The sequence below is a fragment of the Passer montanus genome, unplaced genomic scaffold, assembly GCF_014805655.1.
Source record: "Passer montanus isolate IOZ18808 unplaced genomic scaffold, ASM1480565v1 scaffold151, whole genome shotgun sequence".
Taxonomy (NCBI): Eukaryota; Metazoa; Chordata; class Aves; order Passeriformes; family Passeridae; genus Passer; species Passer montanus.
Window position 1 is genome coordinate 152,282 of NW_024362163.1, and position 24,950 is coordinate 177,231.

The following is a 24,950-nucleotide window of genomic DNA, read 5'->3' on the forward strand; positions in this document are numbered from 1 at the left end:
TAGCTATTTTCATCAAAGCTCATTTGTAACATTTGAAACTCAATACAATGCTATTTTGATATCCAATTTTTTACACTAAAATAGCTGAAATTATTTCAGCTTTACATTCAAGATATATCCTTGAGGAAAGGGACCACTCCAGCCCAAAGAAGAGATGACTAAGTTCTCTGCAGATGGTCAGATTAGGTGCTAATAATTCAGAAAGATTTCAAGAATTAGTGAAATAAACTTCATAAAATACAATGACTTGAATAGGAACCTCAAAGATTTCCAGAGCAGGTTGGTATATAGACAGATGATAGATGATGGCGCTGCTGATTTCTTCTTAGGGTTACACACAATTACCTGACACTTGTGTCTTATGCGGATTTTGCTGGCAAGACAGAAAAAGTATCCCAGGCTTTTCTATCGGAATAGTATTTGGAAGATTACCCTGTGAAACTTTTACTGTCTAGCAGTCTTCCACCTAGCTGAGGAGAATCAGCCTTGCTCAGAAAAAAAGAGAACAGGTATCCCAGTGATGGCTGGGATGAAATATCACTCATCCCCCTAGACGACTTGTCACCAAAACCATGCACTGCAGGTACCTGTTTATTTGCTGACTATGCCTTGGATCACAGTGTGGATGTGCTGTATTTGCTGGTTAAAGCTAAGGGAGAACAAATCTACTCTTCAGTCTTTCCTGCAAAGCTTTCAAGAATCAAGAGCAGTAAAAGGCTGTGGTGGTTTTGCCTGGGGTAGATTTAAGGTTAGAGACTTATATGTATCATTGCAGACAGAGCACATGCAGGAATTATTCTGTATCCCTCTTCCATCCTTGAAACCATTGAAAAGCTTCTGCTCTACAGATCCCTTTGAAGAAGTCTGACACATGGCTTATGTCAATAATCTGTAAATTGTAAAACTCCAAATATATCAGCTGATCATCCAACTTCAGATCCTTCTGCTTATTTAAGTTGACAACTCTTGTGAACGAATCCTATATTTAAAAAAGAGGTTCACAATGGAATACAGTCAATCCAGAAGCTGTGGTTCAAGGTTATGGGAGAAAGCCAAGTTTCCCAAACTTTGTTTGCTCAACTATCATTAGAGAAGAATAGTTGTGCTGTTTTATGAAGGTGGTAGCAGCCACCTCTCCAGGCTCTCTGCCAGACGTGGTACAGAGAAGCAGGTGGAAACATTTGATTGCTCCCCCATCTTGTTTAGGGAAAAGGCATGATGCCAACCTGTTTTTTTTTTTTTTGTTTTTTTTTTTGTTGTTGTTTTTTTGGGGGGTTTTTTGGTTGTTTTTTTTTTTAATGGGCATCACTTTGAAGTAGCTCATGCACCATCAGTAAGTCACCTGTAATACTTTGGGGTCCCCAGGTACAAAGCCCTCCATCTCTCCATCTCAGTTTGCTATTTAAAGCTATGCTGCTGCAATCTGCAAGGTGTGGGTGAGCTGCTGTGCCCATGCAAAGCCCTACAGAGAACCTGCCCACTGCTGGCATGCTGCATTCAAAGCAAGCACGTTCGACAGTTTCCACTGAAATTAAATAGCAGATTCTTCAAGAAACTATTTTATTTATTCTTCTTACATCAATCATGAAATCCTAACAGTAAATGTTTTAGAACTCCCATGATTTTTCACTAAGCGTAACAGCTATCAACTGACTCTAGCAGACCAACACACAGCTTCCTGAGGAAAAAATCGCTTGCTGGAAGGGAGGGAGAACTGTATTTTCTATATTTAGACTTCAGCACAGTACAGAATGTTTTCTCTTCTGCTCAGAGACATCAAATGGAGAGTTCTAAACATTGGGTAGCAGCAATTATTTACTCATGTTCATGTGTTTGGGGGAGAGAAGCCCAAAGGAACAAGTTGCTGTTGCCTGCACAACCCTTTTCTGGATTTCTAGGTAAATGACCCTAACACTTTCATCTTTAGTCATCATTACTTGTGGCTGTAGCAACACCTGTGGGTGACAGCTGACTTCTTTTTTAATGAGAGGTGATGTATAACATACCCTTTTCCCCATATTTCATGCTTACCTCACAGGGGACAGAAGTTAATTAGTACACTTGGTCAGCAAAAGTTTTTAAAAATGTTAATTGGAATTTTTTTTGCTGCTGTCTTTTGTTTGTCTGTTTTATATTCAGCAAATGCCCTGAGGAAGACTATTCAGAGCCAAAATAAATAGCACCATTTATAAATAAGAGAGTCTCTAAGAGGTTGCAGTAGAACTCAGTTGGGTGGTATACTAAAATAGCAAATTTGATGTTTGATTAACAGTTGAGTGCTCTAAGTAACCATTCAAAGATATCATTCAACACTGAAAAAAAACTAACCCAGCATAAAACCTTACCTTAACACTGAGAAAACTCTAGCCATTTTTCCTATTGCCCGTATCTTGTTCCTTATAACCTCCTTTCGAGCAGCAGCTGTTGCACCTATGGAAAAGATATCAAAAACTGTTATAGGGATTTGTAAACAATTCATCACTAAATACTCTCAATACTAAATACAAGAAACATCATATTAATGCTACAGTTTGCCAAACTAAGCCACATTTGTAATGAAAACTGAAAACACTTTTTCTCATTCCTAGTTAAAAAATATTTAAAGATATAAAACCTAAAGGCAGAGTCCTGGAAATGAGCATGAGATGGTAGGGGTTGTGTTGGCTGGCAGTGGCAAAGAGAGTTCCACAGAGCAACTTCCTTCTGTTCACTGCTATGGACTGCTCAAAATTACAATTGCTTAGAAATTTGTGAATTCACACAATACTCTGCCTTAAAAAAAAGGTATAGTGCAACACAGACTAAAGTTTGGCTGAGTTTGAGGTGTACTTGTTACTTGGATATCATCAAAATCTGTACATGCACGAGAGAACCACCTGAATGGAAAAAGCGAACAGTACTTATTACAAAGGATCCCCCACGTCCCCGAGAAAATGTTCTGTTATACTCAAAAAGCCAGTTTCATTAATTATCACAATCAGAACCACACACATCATGAAGATTTCTCCTAAAGGTTTCTGAAGGACAGCTAACCTTGACTTGTGTGGATGCTGCCTGACAGCTCCTGCCTGTTCAGACATCACTACACATCACAGTAACGCTTCCTTCTTTGTTACTCCAGAATTTGAGGGCAAAAATTTCTGTTTTCAAATCCTAACAAATTGATCCATTTTGTAGAGCCCATCAGGGAAACTAAATCAGCAGAAAGGGGCAAAAATGAGGAGGACAACATTAATGAAGAATATTCTTGGATGAAACTGGACAAGTGGCGATGGAATCAGAATTGGCTTCAGCATGCAACAATCCAACACCTCACAACACCACGCACCATCTTTCCTGCCCTGAAAAACTGTTATGACAGGAGCTCAAGGTCATGGAATTCATGAACTCAATGGACTTTTTTAGGGAATAGCCCACAAACTAAGGGGAATGACATCTGTGTGTTTATCTGCCAAGAACAGGAAAGGTGATGGTGTACTGGAAAACGTGCGACCTGCTGTGATGTAACAGGATACTGTCCTGGTTTTGGGTGGAATAAAGTTAGCTTTCTCCTTAAAAAATACTCAGAATGATGGCTTTCAAATCTCCCACACATAAAGATAAAAATATAAAGCAAATATTAAAACATATAAAGATAAAAAGAGATACGAACACTTGGGCATAAATGTCTAATTCTAGACAATTAAGAGTGGGAGAAACAGCTGTAATTCAGCTGTAACTGAATTAATGTAATATACTTTGAACAGCTTAATGAAAAGTTTAAGTAAAACAGCACTGATTCAGCTGGGTTCTCCAGGAACAGAAGGTGGTACCTTTCTGCCTCAGTACTATGATCTCACAGAACTGTGACATCTCTCTCAGACAAGACAAGACATGGTTTTCAGCCTTTCCTGTTCTGAAAACACTTGAGCATGATTTGTTTTCCTTTCTCCCTTTCTTCCCCCGAAGCATCACAATCCCTACTTGCTTGTTGCAAGTCCACATGATTCTGGTGTGTCTTATAAGGATATTTAAAAAGTTGAACAGCTACTAAGACTATGGGATATTTGAGAACTGAAAACTGGGACTATAATTTATGACTGAAATGAAATATCATGTCCTACACTTAAATACAAAATAAGAATAGAAAAAAACCCCTTCCTTAATCATGAAACACAATATGCTCAAAGGGAGTATTTTGTATCTCATTGATACACATAAAGGTTACTAAAAAATATACTTTAAAGAGTTTGGTCTCCACTGAATTTCCTAATGTAACAAATCTGTGAAAATGACATACATTTAGTAAATATTGGTAATAATTTGATTTATCTTCTCTGGCTTTATTAACAAATACACCTGATATTCACAATGTTTTATTGCTCTGTTAGTTTTGACTGAATATCACTAACCTCACAGTATGTGGATTTAACTATTTATACATAAATCTTAGACTCACATTCCAAGTGCATCTAGTTTAATATTTTGAAATTCACTATTACTGCAAATCCCGATGAATTATTTGAGCTATACTTAAGCACACACTTATAAAATAAAATGGGTCAAAACCTGAGAACTGGCTATAAGTAAAAGGGTTAATTTTAACCCTTGCAAACATTGCCTGATATTCTCTTAAGATTCTAACTTCCTTTCTTAGAACCACAGACTCATTTAGGCTGGAAAATATCTTTACAAGATCTTCCAATATCTAAACAAACCTTTTTGAATGAAGGAACTTTAAAAAAGAGTTTAAAGTTGAAGTATAAAAATTATCTGGGGGGGGGGGGGGAAATATAAAAGCTTTGAATCTTTTTTCAGTGATTTAACAAGTTCTGTTGGATTTTGAATTGGTATCAAAACACAGAATCTGCAAGCTGGATATGAAGGATTTATATGAAAGGCAATTTAAATGTTCAGATTAAGAAGTACAACAAGGAAAAAAAAGACTATAAATGCTGACAATACTCTGAGACGTAGGATTGAACAGATTTAAAACAGTGCTGAGTAAAAAAGTCAACCCCAAATCTCTCACTGGTATCCTAATATATATTATGTAGTTAAGCATTAGGAAAATTAATAAAATTTGAGCCTTCCAACTTATTGAATACCTTTCTTCTGTGCATAAATGGGATCTTCTTATGAATTCCAAAGAGGGGAAAAGAAAAAGATCAGTGATGTTTGTAGAATGAAAAGAAAAAATAATACAGAACATTTGACAACATCAACGGAAGTGTAATGTTTAAGTAAAGTCTGAAAAACAGAAAAGAAACAAATTAAGCAGAGAACATCCAAAAGGAAAGAAACAGATTGAAAATAAGAAGGGAAAAAGAAAAAAAAGAAACCCTTTCAGCTTAAAGCCTTGTTAGTAGGGAATCAACATGCAGGCAGGAGACCAGCAGCAGTGTCACCACCTCCCCTGCACAGACTTTCTCCTACATCATTGCTGCTGCTTTGGTAAGGCTAGTCACTTCCCAAAAACAGCCCCACCCTGGCCATATGGGGTGTGCCTGTGTGATGATGCCTCTTTTGTTAAAAGGGCCAAACTAATTGCTCCAGCTCTCTCACAGAGTAGCTTACTGTCCCAGCCATGTCTGCTGCTCCTACCATCACCTGTGCCACCCGCGTTTGTCCAAATGCTCCACCGCCTCTCAGCCAGCAAATTCAAATGCCACCAACGTGCAGGGTACTGCATTTCAAAATCAGCTGTTTGAGGGCAAGACAAGTGCAGCTCTTGGTGCCCAGGCACAATACACCATGGCACATGCTCTGGGGACACCTGGCATCTAGTGCTGCTAGGTTGGTCCAGAGGCAGAGCACACCGCTATGCCGTAGTGCGGCTCACAGGAGAAATTTTCTGGGCATGGAAACCACCACCACTCTATGACCAAATCATAGAATAAATAATAAATACAAAGATCACATTAAAATGCCACACTGCCACCAACTCAAAAATTAAGTATGCACTGCAGCTCAGCACTGCTGGTTTGGAGGAAGAACAAATACAAACCACTGGGAAAACCCCTCCATTTCTCTCCCAGCTAAAAATCAACTCATTGGCAAGCTAAGACACTCTCATCAGGCAGGACCATGAAGGCCTGTATCATGATCTTGGTAAGTAACAGACCTAAGGACAAGACCCTTGCTTTTGCTCTATCAGTCTGTTAGTTGCTGCTGAGCTGGCTCCAGGCACAGTTTACTGTACTGAGATGTGGCAAATGTCACATACTACTGTTCACAGCAGAACCAGGTTACGATTGGCAGGAGGCATCTGACTTGGGAATTCTCCTTAGGCTGGAACTACAGCACTGTATTGGGAAGCTGTTTTCCAACAAAGGAGTACATGCTGTAGCTAATGGCTCTGACAGTGGCTTTTCTGTGAGAAGGCTGAGAGCTCATTGTTGAAGGCAATACAAAAAAATTTGTAGATAATTTAGGAGTGTCTTCATGCCAAATCATGGTAAGGATGCATACAAAGCAAGCAGTGCATTTGTGTCAAATTGTTTATTGCATTATTGTACCCTTTTAATTAGCAGTTTAGTTTATTCAATCAAATGCATGAGGCCAGAAATGTTGCTAATTAAAACAAAACAGAACTCTGAGACTGTATGCTCACTAGGTAGAGGTATTTGCAGCTCCTGTTGCTAAGTGATATGTTTGATGCACAAACATACAGCACATGAACTAACATTTGCCCAAGACATTTTTTTCTGGATCAGATTATATTGCAACTACCATAGCAAACAGGAAAGAGAAAGTACAGCAAGAGGAAACTATCAGAGATAAGGAAACTTGACCTATCATGTTCTCTCATTTTTAAAGTGAGTGAAACCAAAAGGCCAATACAGGCCAGCAGGGACATATGGGATAAAGGGCATTACGATATTTAGGCTTTTTTCACAGTAAGCTTACACAGAAACTGCCTACAACAAATTGATCAGATCCCCATGATGTGTTTCCTTAGGGGGGAAAAAAAAACCGTGAGGGGGCAGGGAAAAAAAATAAAGGAACACATGCTGTTGAGCATCCTGCTCATGGCTAGATGCAACATACATGATTCAGAACTAAAAATAATAATAAATAAAAAAGGGCTCACAAGAACACCATGCAGTGAAGTCAGGCAATACTAATGGGGCTTCGTTTTGAAGGAAGGAATGAGAGGGGAAGACAGAAGGCAAGAAAATGTAAAAGAAGGTAACAAATGAATGATCAGTGCAAACCATAGTGATGGACCATTCTCACTACATGTGGGAACCCAGGTCAGGGCATGTTCAAACTGCAAGGAGAGAAAGGAAATCAGCAGCAAGCCCTGAAAACTATTGATTATCTAAAAATAGCAATGATTTTTAAGACTCATTCCATAAAACAAAATGCATCTGCTGTTGCAGATATCAAGCATTTCCTTCTATGGGAAATACTGCTAAAAAAAAATCAGCCAGTGAACTAGGACTAGTCCTCCAAGGAAGCTGGACAGAAATTACTGAGGAAGAACAGTGGAAATATTGAAATATTGAGCTGCTACAAGACTGTCAGCAGACAGTCCTTACAGAAACAGTTTTGATTAAGCTGGTAATCATTCTGGTCTGTTTCACTGTGAACACAAATGAAACACATCTTGTACTTCTCTTCCCAAAAAAGCAAGGAAAAAAAAAAAGAAAAAAAGAGGGAACTCAACTTGAGAGAATTTTTGTTTGCTGTACAGATAACAAATCAGAACCCACTAAGAAATGATTACAAATATCAGCTTCTATTTAAATTTAAATCAACATCAAATTTACTTCTATGTCTGAATTCTTCAGTCTCTTCCATGTGTACAATCCCCATGAGCCTAACATGTCCAATGGGCTGTAGGTAAAAGTGTGAGCCCACAGCAACCTGCAGCACCAGTGCCACAGAGCCCCTTTATATAGCTCCATTTTTATTGCCCATTTTTATAGTTAAGGGGACTGATTACCAGAGAAAGCAGACATGAACATATGCCAGCTCTGGTTTTTAGCTACACATGCTAAAGACAACCACATTTCTAGTATCTTCCTTACTATAATGTTTTACACAGAGAAATCATTCATACAAAAAAGCCTGAGAGCAGATGTAGGTAATTGTATTAGTGGTACAGCAGTAGGAATGGTTTAGTTATTCCTCAGCTGGAAGCTTTACTGCTGTTAGATATTGTTACAGAGTACACACACATGCAGCCCAGAGGATTCCAGCCTGTCTCCCTGCTCAGACACCTGCAATGCTGCAAACTCCAAGTGTGGAGCAGTGCCATGGCAAAACTCCCAGGGAGGTGGGATGGGGGTTCATCCTCCCCTCAGAAAAAGCACAGTAAATACAGAGACCTCGTGCAGCTGGAGAGGGCTGCTGTTCAAGACCCCTAACACCTCCCTATTTCTGATTCTGCTTTTGAAAACGTGCTCCTGAACTGTAACTTGGAGATGGGAATGATGACACTCCAAAGTTTTAGAAAAGGAGTACAGGCATTGGCCTGTCTATGCCCAATGGAAGCTTACAGTACAACTTTAAAAGGAAGTATTAGGCCAAGGCTGAATTAATTTAGAAATCTTTCTCATAAAGCCCCTTTGGCATTGCAATCAGTGGGATTTCAGCCTGTGCTTAAGAGCTTTCTTGAGCCAAGGATTTTAAGCACATGGTTTGTTGCTACCGTATTTAACTTGACACAGTTTTTACTCATCGTATGCCTCCACACAATTTCACACGCTACTTTAATTACACAGTAGTGACTTATTTAAATTTCATGAGATAAAAAAAGTGAGCACAATATTCAAACAGGTGTTTTCTGCTATTCCTGATTACCAGTTTCAGTAATTCAGTCTTTGTCCCAAGTCCTGCAAGATAATTGTTCATGTCCACACTCTGGAACAGGGAATTCCACCTGGTTTTTCAGGATAAAATCAAAGTACTATCATTGATACCAGTCTTCTCCATCACAAAGGAAACATTTTGCAAAACCTGTGATCTAGTTTCCTGTTCCAGAGATTAAAAATAAATACTTTGAAGGAGAATCTTAATTATTAATTATAACTTCATTAAATATTTGTCTTATTTGAAAGTTCTCTATTCTCCTAGTTTACTCATTCTGCCTAAAAACATCCTGAGACTATTCAGTATTGTTAGACTTTTTTCAGGTTCTTCTTTTTTAAAATTATTTTTTATTATTTCTGTGCTTTTCATAGATTGTTTTTGTTAGCTTGATTTTCTATGGTTACTTTTCATAAATTTTTTTTAAAACATTGAGAGCATTCAGAGTAAGAATGTCAGGGATACATGGGATTTTTTTCAGCTTTTCTCAATTGAGAAGGGACATTTTGGACAGCTGCTATTTATTCTTGCAGAACCTAACAGAAAATTATTTATAAGAAAATAAACTGACTTTTAAGAATCTACAAGTTTTAAGATACAAAGTACTATTTACAGTCAAACCAACATGTACAGGGCAACTAATCATCATATAAACTTCAACCCAAAGGATAACAGAACTGACCATTTCTCTCCTGGCAGAAATGCCAGGGTAAAACATTTTCTATCTGTGTTTACATGTTTATTTTTAATGTTTTTTAGACACTCAAGTGCATGAAAAGAAGTGACTAAAGAAATAACTCAAGTACAAGTCTTCCAAAGTCACAGTACCAACATATTGGGAAGGAGCTCTGCAGGAAGCATATTTCATTGACATAATGAAACTCACTATGAGAATACCTGTGATCTTTTGCATGAAATCATCTGTTATATGACAACATAACCCAGATTTCGTGGAGGGAAATGCAGGTTTTTTAACCATAAGAATGAGATAAAGAAAAGGTTTAGATGAGGGCAGAGCCATTAATTCTTTCTGAAGCATAATGGAAGCAAATCCGTTGGAGTCTAGCACAACAGTTGCTGTCAGTGGCATAGAACTCAACTGGGATTCAGAAAATTGTTTCACAGTTAGTAAATAAACTTTTAAAGTAATTCCAAAGCAAACAATCTCAACCAAGGGTAGAGGCTCTTACCATCAAATCCATCTTCCTCTGTTCCCAGTTCATCATCTGAGCAGATGTTCAGCACGTTTACCAGCATCTCTGTCACTAAAATGGAAAACAAGTGCAAAATGTTGATATTAAGCTTCCCTAGTCTGTCAGAGAGCCAGCTCCAGCTGTAATAATGTGAATAAAAATTCAGCACTATAACAACACCCACTTTTTAAACAACAGGACCTGTAGAATATATTAGAAGCTAAAAGTGCCCTGTGTTGCTAATAAAAAGTACACGTTTCCACAAATATTTTTCCAAACACAATGAATACAACAAATAGACTTAAAAATCTGCTAATGATCTCTCTTTTTGCAACTTGCAGTGATGTAGGTAACATTTATTTTCTCCCCCTCAACACATTTCCTGCTTTTCACTCAACTTGGATAACAAAGTGACCCCTCTCCTCTTGCTCCTAAACTGCAATAGGATCTGATTTCCCTGCTCAGCAAATGGGAACAACATTCCAGTGGAAAAAGGTACAACAAGAGAGATCATAGAGTATTTCTTTATTTATCCAGGTTTTGCACACTACTTTAAGCTCAACAAAACATTAACCTTTGTAAGATGTCCTTAGTGTCCCTTGAATTCAAGGGACAAATACAAATAGACCAGACAGTGTACATTCCTTAGAGGTGGAACTATTCTATACTCAACAAATACATAATTATGGGAGAATTTAGACCATATTCAGCTTGCTTACTTTCCAACTTGGGCATGAAAGGGTCAAGTCAGAGACTGTTCCTACCCTGGTCTCATTTCTTTCCAGAGAGACAAACTGAGAGACACTAACCAGAGAGCATACAGAGTAAGAACAGTTTAAAAAACAACCCCAGCTAAAACCAAAACCAAGAAAATGCAACTTAGAGAACAAAAAGGCCAAAGTTATGACATAAAATGTGAAGCAATTAGCAGATTAAGAAAAATTTCACTACAGCTACATGTAGTAAGCAACATTAAAAGTGTTACCAGGCTTGTCTAGCCTTGTACTAGCTACACAGGTTGAAACTCTAAATTTTTTAGTCAAGTACTTATTAAAATCCTCTTCTCTAACTACTATGAAGGCTTGGAAAATTAGAAGGGCGGGACAAAGCTAGATTTTTTCCTGCTTTAGTGAAGGATTTAATATTTTCCTCTGACAATATTAGTGGAAAGACTTTCCACATTAACAACAACTAGTGAAGCTAACAGCTTCCTACCTTGGTTGGCCTTTGAGGGAAAAAATCTATATTAAAAAAAGGAAATAAATAAGTTGTGTAGAATACCAACATCCTTGAATATTGCTTTGCAAAGAAAGGAAAATACCGATTTCACTTCTTTGGGCTCTAGAATTTCCAATAAATTGTTAAGTGTGACCACTGGAAGACATGAAGGAGGAAAAAACACCCCCAAGACGTAAGAAGAATGAGGAACACCATGGTCTCAGAACCTCAACAATTCTGACCAGGCATCCTGCAGCTCCACCTGAGCAGACTGCTGATGGGAAGCCTCAGAAAAGTGACCTTACAGAACATCTTACAAGACTGCAATGTGTGTGGAGAACACGCCCAGCCTGAAAACAGCCTGGCTGAGTTTACAGCCAAAGAAAATTAAAGTGTTTTATCTGCTTCACCAGAGTCTGCAACACGCGTCAGTGAGGATTATGTAATGTCTCCATTAGTGCAAGCAGCTGCCTATTCTTTGTTAATCCCTGTTTCATTGTCTATCTGCTTTGCTCACAGAGACCTCAGGTGTCTCACCAGCAGCTTTCCTCAAACAAAAGAGCAGCTCAAAACAAAGCTGGTCATGACTGCAGGTACGAGACACAGCTGGCTTTATTTCCTGTTGCCTATTAAGAGAGAACTGTTATTCCAAGCAGCTTTTAAGAGTTTATTAGAGTTTTCTGGCAGTAATTGCTGTTGCAGCAATACTTTATAATGGATGGATCAAAGCAAGCTTCATCTTGGGCACTGAATAAATGACTTGGGGTTTAGGCAGTTTGTATTTTGCATTAATTTAATAGGCTAGACCAAAGTGTTTTCATGCCTTTTGTGTGCTTGCCATTCACAACATGAAGCTGCATTTAGGCAACATCAAGAGCATCAGGTCTCAATAAAATATCATTTGTGTTCTTTACACTCTTCTTGCCAGCGATGAGGCACCACATGTCCTATGCAGAGAAGGGGCTGAGGACCAAGTTTTCCTTCCTACTGGCATCCCTCTATTCCCTTCAGGAACAGTTAGCCAGACTGGCTCTCAGTATCACCTGCTCTGTGTTTGCTGATGAAAAAGCAACCCACCCATAAAGGTAATGTGAGTAAAGATGTAACCCCATGTAGTGAAGTCTGTTGAGACATCCATTCAGCAGTAAGCGATATCCAAGGGAATGTTCAAGAACTTATAATGGAAAAACAAATCAGAATTTTGTTTAGTGAAGGCACCTCTGGCCTGCAATGCCATAAAATCTATTTCTGCAGCAGAAAGATAATGGCATCATCACCTGGAAAGAGTGGAAATTATAAAAAAAATGAGAAGTGTGATTAACCAGTGGTAATTGCTTGCCCCTCTCAGCCCCATTTCTACAACTTTGTCCTCAAAAGCAAGACACCTGTCTTCAAATTATTCTTGCCCTTTAAAATAAATGAGGCCACATGCACGGTGACTAAGAAACCATTTTGCAGTTTTTATGAACAGAACTGATTTACATACATACCCTTCTCACCAACAAATGGCAAGGACCAGGTAAACACATCCATGAAGTTTGGAAGCCAGTATGGATGAGGGGAGCAGTTGAACTGCCTGATATTCATAACATTGTTCTCATATTTCAATACTGCAGCTAGAGGGAAGAAAAGAAACAGAAGAGACATCAGCCATGTGTGTGACTGGCTACCAGTCCAGGAATGCTGACAGCATGCACAGCCCACAGAGCTGCCCACCAGCTTCCACCCACTTGATCCAGGGGCACCACCTGAATGCTAGCTACAGTAGGATAAAGTCTCACTGAAGTGGAAAGGTGTTTTCAGTCTGAAAAGCAGTGTCAACAGCTTTCCCTGCCACGAAGACGGGCTGCTAAGAGAATTAATATCTCTGAGTAGTCAAGAACGTGAGCTCTGGGATCCACCACCAGTGAGGAATGGAGCAGAGCATTCAGAGCCCCCCATTTCACACAGTTATCTGAGCTCCTCACAACCATGCTTTGGAGATGACAAAAAAAACCCCAAACATTTATGACTCAGAGTCTGAACACTGCTCTTCTGATGGACATTTTCAACATATTTCATTCACAGTATTGTACCTGAGATGACACTTGCTTCTCACATTATGCAAACTCTAGGCACACAAAAATGTGCTCCCTATAATATGAATCAATACTAATACAATTTGTCTTGCACCATTTAACATTCTCATAATTCTTATCAACACACAAACACACAGACTATGTCTGTTCACAGGCAGAAATATAGATATTTATGCCACACCCACTTTTTAAAGCATTGCACCAAGTTCAGTGTTAACTTTTGCTTTTGTTTATGGACTTCAGGCTCATATCTGAAATGGCAATCCGAAAAATGTGGTAATTTTGAGATTATCACTAAAGTGCCTTAAAGACATTAAATGCTTTAAACAATTCAGTTACAGGAGACTGCTTGCAGGATATTTAATCAACACAAGCAGCAAAAACAGTCAACAAAAGGTGTGTCATTCTATGCTCTCCCCTTTCCCCCAGCCTTCCCACTTCCATCTCCCCAGGGAGGAATGTAGCTCCAGGGACTGGCTATCACTAAATAACCAGCAATAAAGCTGCAATGTGAGGCAGCACTGTAGGAAATGCAGTGCTGGCTGAAGGGGCTGAAGAATTCCTTCTGATTATTACTCTCTTTTCACTGACTGTGTGTCAATAAGAGAAGAAACCTTTTTTTATGCACTAGACTTGCTGCTTCACAAATATTTAATAGGATGTTAAATGTCTTCCATTTTGTGGTCAATGACAGAGTCCAGAGTGACCTGGGAGTTTCTGAAACACTCACTGACAGACACAGAAAACAGCAATAAAGTGACCTTTTGCCAGGCAGACACCCTCCATTTAAATAAACCACATTTGACTCTTGCCCATCCCAGTCTGACAACTGGCAGTCAATCTGCTCCTCAGTAGAAGAAAAAAGTGACTTAATACTGCTATTAGCAAAAACGAGAAAACTAGTGTCAATGCTCTGAATATTTCCAACAGATTTTGGCTGAAATCACATGCAGCAGATCAAAATTCATTCTTCTTCTATTACTGTGACACAATTGCATAATAAAAATAAATAGTTTGTGGCTTTACAGAAAAAATGAGTCAAAACCACACAAAAAGAACCACTTAATGGTTGCACAGATTCATTTAGAAGGACCAAAACTTCAAATTCATCATCTTAGTGAGCTGAGGTAGTTCCCCTTCCCACTACTTCTTCAATGCATCTACTAAGTCTATTTCTAAATTCTGTGAAATTTGAATAAAAAAAATCATTTTTACAGGGAACTTTTAATATTGGCCTCTGAAAAAGTCTGAACCCTATAGAGAACACTTGCAAAATATAAAATTAAATTAAAACAGCTTTAGTTGGGTTGTTTCCTTTGGAAGTAAGATAATATAAGATTACAATAACAAAAATATTATCACAACACCTTATTAATTTATATATCTGAATATCTTATAAAAGTTACAATAATAGTATTTAAAAAATTCTCCCCTGTAAATGACCTGTGCACTTCCTCAATAAATTATTTCAAAATTACTTTACACAATAAAGCAGGGTAATAACAGAGAAGCCTCCTAAAATAGAAATAAGAAGCCTTCTCCTCTTAAAAGAATAAAAGAGGGTAGTTACCAGTATCACAAATACTTTTTGGCATTTTAAATTAAAAATCTGTAATTTACAAGCACAATGCACACAAAATATTTTAGGTTAGGTAAGTAATGAAGATGATATTTAACATGAAGCAAATCAGCTCTTGTTATGAATGTACAGTTCTGATTACTACTTAGTAGTCAGAAGAGGAAAACTTTGCCTGGATCAAGAAGAAAATACTTTTCAGGTAACAGCAGGAATTTCCCTGAGCTTATCTGCCTCTGTGCTTTCTTTTGGTCACAGTTTTCTTTTTCCTCTCTGTTGGCTCAGAAAAGATTGGGGGTTTCAACCCTGCTTCATTCCTTAGTCCATGTTAGCTGGATGCCTAAGAGGCTACAGGAGAGGCAGCAGCCCTGGAAGAGCACAGAGCTCTTGAAGGTTACAAGGGTGGAGGTCACACAGCCAGGGATGGAGGAGACAGAAGTGGGATGGGTTCCTTTGCTTATGAAACCCATAACAGAGAAAAACCTGACTCTAGCCAACATTTGCTTATTATTCAAGGCTGCAGCCTCAATACTTTTCTTTCCAAACACAGACAGATGCTAGCAGACCAAGTCACCAGCCATTATCATGTATAATCACCAACCAGAGCAAGAATCTTATTTTATAATTCTTAACAGATACACACATTTTAACCTAATTTTGGCACTTGCTGTTGCAAATAAGTTTTAAAAGCCAATGTTTTGTAAAGTGAAGATGTGCAGATAGCCCAAATGACATTACATTCTTTCCAATGCTAGTAAACTGAGATACTGGATGCTGAAATCACATCAGAGTGAAATGGAACACTAATGCAGCAGGCAAAGGGCATTTGTACGGTTTAGCTTGAAGCATTTAACACAGCCACCCAAAGGCTGGAGATATGGGTGTTGAAACTGTGCAGGTAAGAAACCTCCTCCTTTTGGCTGCAGACGGAGACAGCCCTTCTAATCTTTTCAGGGCTAGATACAAGAGCTAGTGCTGCACCTCCTTGGTCTCCCTCAGTTAAAGGGAGGAACAACTGTGTCACACCTGCCACATCTGGATCTGCATGGATCTCTCAGACCCTCTGGCATCTCAAACTGGGCTTTAAAAGATTATATATGTGGAGTAGGTTAAGGCCTGGAGCCATGTGAACAACATTAAACTGTGTGACAGACAGCTCAGAATTTCTCAAAGACATTACATATCCTGCTTCATGATCTGCCAAATAATTTTTCAGGGTAAATTAATTAATAACATTTCCATCATAAAAAACCAATCAGATTTAAAAATAATGAGCTTGGTAGAAATACTAGCCCAGAATATGTTTAGATGAACAACCTAAAAATATTTTTAGCAAACAATTTAACTAATTTTCTTGTAATTTTGTTTCAAAAAATCTCATCCTGCATTTAGAAAATGAATCAGTGAAAAGTTCCTCAAATTCTTCACACCTAAGAAAGAATTTCAATTTCTGATTTAAAGCCAAATTAACTTCAGCATTAACTGTGCAACTGGGAACAATGCCTTCTCAAGAAGAGTTGCTAAGTAACCACAGCATTTTCTGCCCAAGTCAGGTCAGAGATAAGGGTTACTAAAATGAGTTTAAATATTATCAAAGGACAAAAATTTTTTACTATACAAGGCAATGGTCTAAATAATCCAGTACAGAAGTGAAGATAATTGTAATATACTCCCTTATAAAATTTTAAAGATTTTTATTTTACACGTGCAACCATATCTTGCAAAGAAACAGCTGAGTAACATTCAAGATTTAATCGACAGACTGCAAAAATCACTTTTGGCAAACTTCTCTGCATCAGCAATGAGATGGCCTAGATACCCTGACAACTCTTCTTTAAAAGCTTTTGTTTCCGTGACAAGAACTCATCACAGCAGCAGAGATAAAGCATTAAAGAAAACTGATAGGGCAAACAGAGGCTACATCTCTCTTCTTCCCCTCCAAGTGCTAACATTTCTCACAGATCATCCTTGTCTTCCAGGTATACTACTCTGTCTTTTCCTGGGTTTGAATAATTTTCCCATTAGATCCATCTAGATCAGGTACATTTCTTCATGGTATACGTCATGCTGATACTTTACACACACTTCACTGACATATAACTTATGATACATTAACAGGCATACAGATTTACAGATGGTTTTCAGTTTTCTACTATCCCAAACTTTCCTGCATACTGACTTTCTTTTCCTGCTTTTCCTTTGGAAACAACACATGTATGTTGCAGCACATTGGAAGAAACTTAATGATGGGGATTTTTTTGATAACTTTGGATTCTCTGGTGGTTCTCTCTCCACTACAAAACCTAATCTTTTAAAAGTGTTCAAAAGATAATAGTCTGTCTTTAAACAGCAAGTTAAAATTGCTCACTCAGCCAAAAAGCACGCACTTATACTGAAGTGACAGCCAGACATGAAAATGCCAGCATTACCAGTGTTTTACAAGTAGCTTTTCTACGTCTATAGAACTTCTGTAGAATCTTTCACTTGATTTTTTTTTTTTTTTAATTTTTTGGGGGGTGTGCATAAACAGCATCACAGCAAGCCCTAATCAAGGCATTAAGAAATATTGAATGCAGGAATGGAAGTTTAGACATAATACAAGGCCAGATCATATCACAAGGTAATTTTTGGCACCCTCTTATTCTGCTGCTATTGAGAATTCCTCCTAGTTATAGGCACCCTGGAGCCCAGGGGCAAATCTGTACTTACACAACTTTCTCAGAGTTTCTTGATCAGCACAGATGATCTTTGAGGCCCTGAAGTCACTGGAAACTACAACAATCCAATTAACATTTATCTTCTTGCATAAGCTTTCTCTCCAGAAGCAGTAGTCTTAAAAGAATCACCAATGCACTGGTATTTCTTGTAACGAGTACTAATAATAATGTTAGAGAATATTTATCTTTATGCCTTTTAATAAAATAAATGAAAGCAAAAGTGTTTGAGAAAGCTATAAAGATACTGAACAGCAGCTCAGAAGTTGCCAAAAACCATATAAAAATTCCCTCCCTTTGCCAATGCTTTCCATTATAATGAATATGGAAGGAATTAATAACAGTAATGGAGAAGGATAATAAGGGAAAAAGGAGGACACAAGGCTCCCAATATTAAGGAAGTTTCTGAGTCTCTGAATCACCCCCTGAAAGCCTGTCTCTGTGGCTCAACTACAGAGGGAAGCCCTGACAGGATCATCCCAATTGCCAAACCTCCCTCTGGCACCTGAAGCTCTGTGTGTGTGGCCTGGGGCAGTGGCAGGAGCTGCAGCCACATGTGACACACACAGCCTGCAGGAGGCCACAGCCAGCAACCAAAGGGATGAAGGGAATTCCCCTTGGTGCCAGAACCCAGCACAGCCAGAAGAGGCTCCCATGGTGGGTCAGCACTGTGAAGCAGCCCATGCAGAGGCTCCATGGCAGCACTATTAGCAGCAGGTTTGCTGAACAGGGGCTTGTTTGGCTAGCTTATCTTCAGCCATTCCTCTCCAATGTTCTTTTGCACTGAGATCCTTGCCTCCCTACTGCCCTTTGAGGACATATCTGATCCCAGATCTGATCCCATGGCTGCTCTCCAGCAGGGACTGAAGGAGCCCCTGGATAAAGTTGGCAAACAGGTCTACTCCTGAAGTGCTTTGAAGAAGCTCAAGAAACTACATCTGCTTTAATGGCTGTGAGAAATATCAACCTGGGGGAGAAAAATGAGAATTCTTAGCTTCTTGCAGCTTTTAAAAAAATCTATCCTAAACAATACTGCATTTAAAAATGACCTATTTAATGTCAGTGGGAAGCTGAAGCCTCTCAGGAATTTATTCAGGGTGACTGTTGGCTGACAACCAGAAGAACACTGAGAATGCATACTAGACAGGAAGGTGCTTACTAGTAGGAGAATAACTCCTTTTGCAAGGACTGACAGTAACCAAACCTCCATATGACCTGTAAAAATTAATCAGGTTCTGCACCAATGCATGATGACGAGAGTAACCGCCCTGACAACACCTCTGGATGGAAATACCTTCCTTTTTCTCCAGCAATCAGTCAGAAATTGTGCTCTCAGCAAAAGGATTTGCTGCAAACCAAGGAAGCCAACAAGCAGCCATGTTTTGGACTCATTCTGTATGATAGTGGGTTTTTTTCCTTGAAGAGGGAAGCAAGCACCCAGAGACTATTCAGATAAAGATGTATGAGCAATGCAGCATGATAAACTATGCATGATGTACTTTAAATGCCAAGAGCCAGTGCAATCAAGTCACATGAAATAATGCATCAAAACTTCTAATGAGAGAAAAGGAGGCAGATAATTTCAATGGAGATCCATTACAAAGCTGCTAAAGGTCAGCCTCTGAATTTACAAAAAGTTATATAATAAGGAGTGGCACACGGGCACTGATGTGGCATCAGTGCTGATTTGCCTGAGCAGGTATTGGCAGTGCACACCAACTCCAGCTGTGGCCACAGACAACCCCTCATCAAATGGTGTATAGCTTTCCATCAAAATAGGCTTTCCACCACATGTAAGACCTGCCTGCCACAGTGGAGCATCCTGGAACAAGAGAAATTATGCTTTCTTTGGAAATGGAGATAACAGAGAGGCACTTCTCTTTACCAGCCAAACTCTGTGGTTTCAAAGACAAGGTTTTGAACATTGTAAATCATTGCTTTTGTTTTAACATTTGCCTTCAAGACGAAGTTTCACATAATTCACCCATTGCCTTAATTGCACAGAACTGCTTCCATGCCTAAGAAACAAAAGGTGAACACTTTCTACCACCTTCCTTGCACAGACTTGTGATGGCTCAGCCTTTGATCCAAAGAAGCCAACTAGGACAGTAAACACACTTCTCCACCAATGGTAATGATCCTACCAAGAAAATGAACACATTCCTTACTTCATCCTGCACTTCTTAGGTTGCTAGCAGAGCCCCTACATCATTAACTTTTACAAAAGTAGCTACTGACAGTTCTGCTTGAATGGTTTTGCACAATAACATATTAATTTTTCCACAAGTTAACAGGCATATTGAGAAATCCGAGGCATACAAACCCCATTATCTAGCAGTGAAGTGTTTCCTTCCCTTGCATAGAGTCCATGGCATAAAAGCTTTTAGATTATAAATTTTGTAATGTAAAATGATGCCTGAAGAAAGCTTTCTTATGCAAGTTTAAAAAGAAGTATTGCTTGCTTCCTCTGCAACAAGCATCCAGATTAAAAATAACCCTTCACAAGAGAAACTGATCTCTTTGCAAGGGAGCAACTTTCAAGAATATAATTGAGAAAGAATTATTTTACTTTGTTCACAGAGAAACACAAATAATTTCATCATTATGGGGACTAGGAGAAAATAATACTGCTCATTTCAAGACATAGGAGGACAGGTTTATTAGAAAACTTTATTTTTAGAAACATGATTCTTTTTTCCAGTTCATTAGAGATTTCCAGGAATGCAATAAATGAATAAATTCAGAGAAGCTGCAGAGACTTGAATTCAGTAGAGCTTTATACAGTGACCAGTGACTCTTATTTCTGTAGTAACCTTTTTACCTTTTTGGCTATTTATATTTAATTTTCTACGTTTCTGTGGTCAAGGATTAAAAAACCCAAAATGTAAAGGAACTCAGATATCCATCCCATGCTTTATCCACTCATGACCTGTCATAGTTTAACTGGCTAGACAGTTTGCACATAATTTTATTGGAAAGAAGCAAGGAACAGATAATTAATTATAAGGAACACTACGCTCTAAACATCTCACCCAGAGCATTTCTTAATATACTTATTCATTAATAGAGCTGTTTTAAGTTTTGCTTCCCATGTAACATTTACTTAATCACTTGCAGTCAAAATACAGAAATATCCTAAGGCATATTAAAATACACAGATATGTTCAGAGGCATACATCTGCCTGTAACAAATTTAATTAGTTTGTATTATGTAATAAGTGGAATGGGCATGAACTAATAAAAGAGGAAGAAAATGGGCATGAACTGATAAACACAGGAATGAAAAAACACCAACACATTCAAGTAAACAGAAGTACAGTCTACTGTACATGAACAAGAATTAAATTCTTACCTTTGTTATTGTATACATCTAGATAGTTTGGTGCTGAAAAAATTGTGATTAACGAAGGGAAGCCTGTTGTTTGGCTTTTCCTGTACATACGATACCTAAGAAGAAAGAGAAAATGCTAATTACTACCCAGTGTTGAATGGATACTTGTCACTGACCACATACAGTGAAAAAATGCCTAGTACATTAGCGCTCTGGCTGCTAACACATGCCAAGACTGAAAAACACTCATGTGAGCTATTTAAAAGCCACAGGAAAGAAGTATTCCTGCAGACTTTCTCATTATAACCGTTTGATGTGCCCAGGGATCCATGCTTGAAAGTTGTGTCTGTCTGAAATTGAGTGAGCCAGCGGTGGGGTTTCTTGTGCATTTGCCCACTGCCCAGGACACAGCCAGACTTTCCCTCTGGGGCTCTGTGGGTGAAACAAGCACCAGCAGTGCCTTGGAAGGGTCCTGCCAAGAAGGGGAGTGGGTGTCCCCCATGACCCTCCTGCTGCCTGTCCACTCCAGGCATGGAAGCCATGGCAAGGCCAGGGGACATGGAAGGGCTGAGAAGGGGAGGGGAAATGGGGCATCTGATACTTTCAGTGCTGTGTCTAATCTTATTCACTCTATCAGCCAGTTTATTAATGTCTGCATGTTTTCATTACCTAACCTTTGAAAAATACAAGGCTTATTGGACCAGCAAATAATCAATCAAGCACTAAACCTGCAAGCAATTGAAAAGAAAGCAACCAAACAGTACTTAAACACAAGTACACCCAACACTGCTCTTTAGTCCTCAGCTACAACAAACCTAAGAATTTAACAAACATCCTCAAATGTTGCACTGAAACTGCTGAATGATTTCAATGCAATCTCTTCCACAAAATCTTATTTTTCACTCTACTGGAAAGCAATACAAGAAAAATGAAATTTCATTACACTTGCATATTTCATGCTAGGCATTTGTGGCATAGTAATAGCCTGCTTTTAATTGCATTACCATTTGGAAGTCGTGACAATTCAAACATTCAGAATAGCTTTTAATATGCATAGTGAATATTGACCTTATGCCTACAATGCCACTAATTTATCTTTCATTGCTGTTCAAGTTGGCTAAAGTTCCTACCTCCAAACAAACACAATAATAATAATAGTTTAGGCATGATATGCAAAGCTATTCATTCAGATTCCAATCCTTCATCAATATCTCACAAGTATGGTACATTTCAAATACGAGGAATTTTTAAAGTAATTTTTTAAAGCAGCACAAGAAATTCTACCTTTATAATAAATAGTTTCATGGGGAACCATCAACACCACCTGATTCTTGACCTGGACTGTTTTTCCATTCAATGCCTTAGACTTCCTGAAATCATTAATGATAGTCCTGAAGAAAAATTTATGTGCCTATAGAGTTCCACAATTTTTTTTTTTAACGAAGTATAAAACCACTAGGGCCAAAAGTTTCAGGTAGCTGAGAAAGTCCTAGAAGATGGCAGTTCTGGCCTTTGTGAGCCAAATCACTTCTCTGGCATCATGGCAATCAGTGTGTCAAAATACTCTGGCACATTTGCAAACCTTTTTCTGAAATAAATTTGTTTTTCTTTCCATGTCTGGCATTGTTTGGCATGAAAAAAAATTTGGTAATTTTATATCAGTTAAAATCACTAAGGCTAAGTAAGTGGCATATATAAGGATTTATTAAATCTTGTAACTCACTAATACTAATGTAAAAGGCATTGTAATGCCAGTGTGTATTTTTGTAGCATTAGTAAAAAGTGAGAGCTTTGCAACTTATATATTCCAGTTCATTCTCACTCATCTGCTCTTCCTTTTTGTGCTCTGTTTGGGAATGGTAGGCCATTATACATAATGATTATTATTGCCCCCTCTCCACACATACTTACCCAGCATCCTGGGCTTCATGAGCTCGGAGTATGGATAACAAGTTATTGTGCTGTAGGAATTCACATACAGCAGGGTAACTGTTAGAAAAAAAAGTAATAGCACCTGTTATGGCATTATCAGAAGCAGCACACAGAGCTCCAGCTTTCAAAAAATGCCTCATAAAACATGTATCATTCATGAAATTAGCGCCTGCTCTGCAGGCAGATTTCAGTAGAGACAACATCACCAGCAGTGTCTTTATAAATCCCACCCCATAACTGCTTGGAAAGGAATGCTAGAAACTTCAATTCATTACATAACAATCAGCCAATGGCTTGTCAGAAAAAAGGTGCTTTCTTTTATTCATCTAAGATTTAATGTATTCCAAAAAAGCAAAATGCAATACAACAGTTGCTTGTAACAGAAAACTTCACCCACTGACTACTGTACGCAGTGGCTGCTTGTGGACACCAGAAAATAAGGTGGTTAAGTGGAAAGAGAGGGAAAGAGACAGAAAGAAGAAAAGCAAATCAATCTTCAAACCGGGGATGTTTATCTTGCTGAACTTTATCTCCCTGATAAACAAATTATCTTTCCCCTTGGCAACTTAAAATCCAGTGACTTTTGAAACCCCAAAAATGTGTTCACTGAATACACCTGTGCTAAACATACTGAGCAAGATAAAAAACCTCAACTATACATTATACAAAAAATTGCTGTCCCAGGCATGATTTCACCTTAAGAGCCCACTTTCAATCAGTTAACAGCCCCAGCAGTTTCTAATTTAATGTATGAAAAAGATGAAAACTTACACATCCCTCTCCCCCAGTCTAATCCACCATCTTCCTTTAGTTTATCCAAGAGAAATTATACTACTTGATTCCAAACCTTCCTGAGTATTTTGAAGCTGAAATGTCATTTGCAGCTAGAAGCTACAAACCCAGTGGAATGCTGTATTGCTGTTTCTGGACTTGAGCCACCTAGCATGTATTCTCAGATGCAGGTCTGGTATTTGGAATTGTCTAAAAAGATTGCCATTATAAAACAATTTCAATTCCCAAATTACGTGGGGTAACGTTTTGGCAACTACAGTGATCTCAAATGCTGACAGGCTGCCATTCAAACCACTGGCAAATGAGTACTGATTTGCATACATTTCTTTTCATAATTAATTGTGACTAAATGCAGACTTATGGTACATTTTGTTTAGAAATTTTACATTAACTTCTGAAAACTGGGGTCTATCACAAAAATCTGATAGACAGTTGATTATGTTCATTATCAGTGCAGCTGCTCAAAATGGCTATTACATTTTTTTCCTCCATAGTATTCTTTTCATGCAGTGTTAAGTACTGCTTTTAAAGAAGACATAATGAAGTGGTAAAAAACGCTCCTAAATAGATATGATAGGTTCTTCTTTCCATTTCCAAGTACAAAAGTGGTAGGGTTTTTTTATTGCTTAATTATCTTCTTCTTCATAAATCTGTGGAAAATAAGAGTTCTACTAGCAGAATTTGGCTGATTCTACAGGGCCCACACCTACAAAGGCAGAGGTGTCACACAGTGTTCCATGCAAATTTACAAAAAAAGAATCTGCCTGCCTTCTTTTCTTACAAGTGAATAGCATGGGAACTTCAATGTGCCAGCTGCCCTATTACCCAGACCACCACAACCCATGAGCAGTCCATCAGGATATTTATTTTGAAAAAGGCAAAGCAACTTGCAGACATTTTTATTGAGCTGCTTGTTGAAGCAGAAGCTGGGGACAAGCAAATTTTGCATCATTTGCAGCTATTACATATGCTATCCAGCATTTCCTTAGTATGTTTGCTTTAGATTAAACAATATCCCTTAATACAAAAATATATGTACTAAAAAGCAGATAAAAAATAAGTCTTACAAAGAGCCAACAAAACAGACATTATGACAGAAGTCATAAACAATCTTATAAAAATGATTTCTACTTGGAAATCTTTTTTCTAATATTTTTTATTAAAATGACTGACTTGCACTCAAATTCCCTACTAGTTTTTCAGAGCACTACCCTTCCAGAAACACTCTCCTCCTTGCCCTGCTTTGCAGAGCCCAGACTGTAACTCAGATGAGCCAGAAATAAAGCAGTTGGCCAAGAGGGAAAACAAATAAACAGAAAT

The 24,950-nt window shown here is 38.3% G+C and overlaps 1 protein-coding gene across 2 annotated transcripts in view; it reads right to left on the bottom strand.

Annotated features, from left to right (window-relative positions):
• PPP3CA (protein phosphatase 3 catalytic subunit alpha) overlaps window positions 1–24,950 on the bottom strand; it is a 170,837-nt gene that overhangs the window by 9,242 nt on the left and 136,645 nt on the right. For both annotated transcript variants that reach the window (XM_039702005.1, XM_039702004.1), the window contains exons 7-11: window positions 22,818–22,895; window positions 20,928–21,022; window positions 12,698–12,823; window positions 9,987–10,061; window positions 2,346–2,430 (exon numbers count right to left, since the gene is read on the bottom strand). In XM_039702005.1, the coding sequence (XP_039557939.1) occupies window positions 2,346–2,430; window positions 9,987–10,061; window positions 12,698–12,823; window positions 20,928–21,022; window positions 22,818–22,895 (459 nt within the window). The remainder of the gene's footprint in view (window positions 1–2,345; window positions 2,431–9,986; window positions 10,062–12,697; window positions 12,824–20,927; window positions 21,023–22,817; window positions 22,896–24,950) is intronic.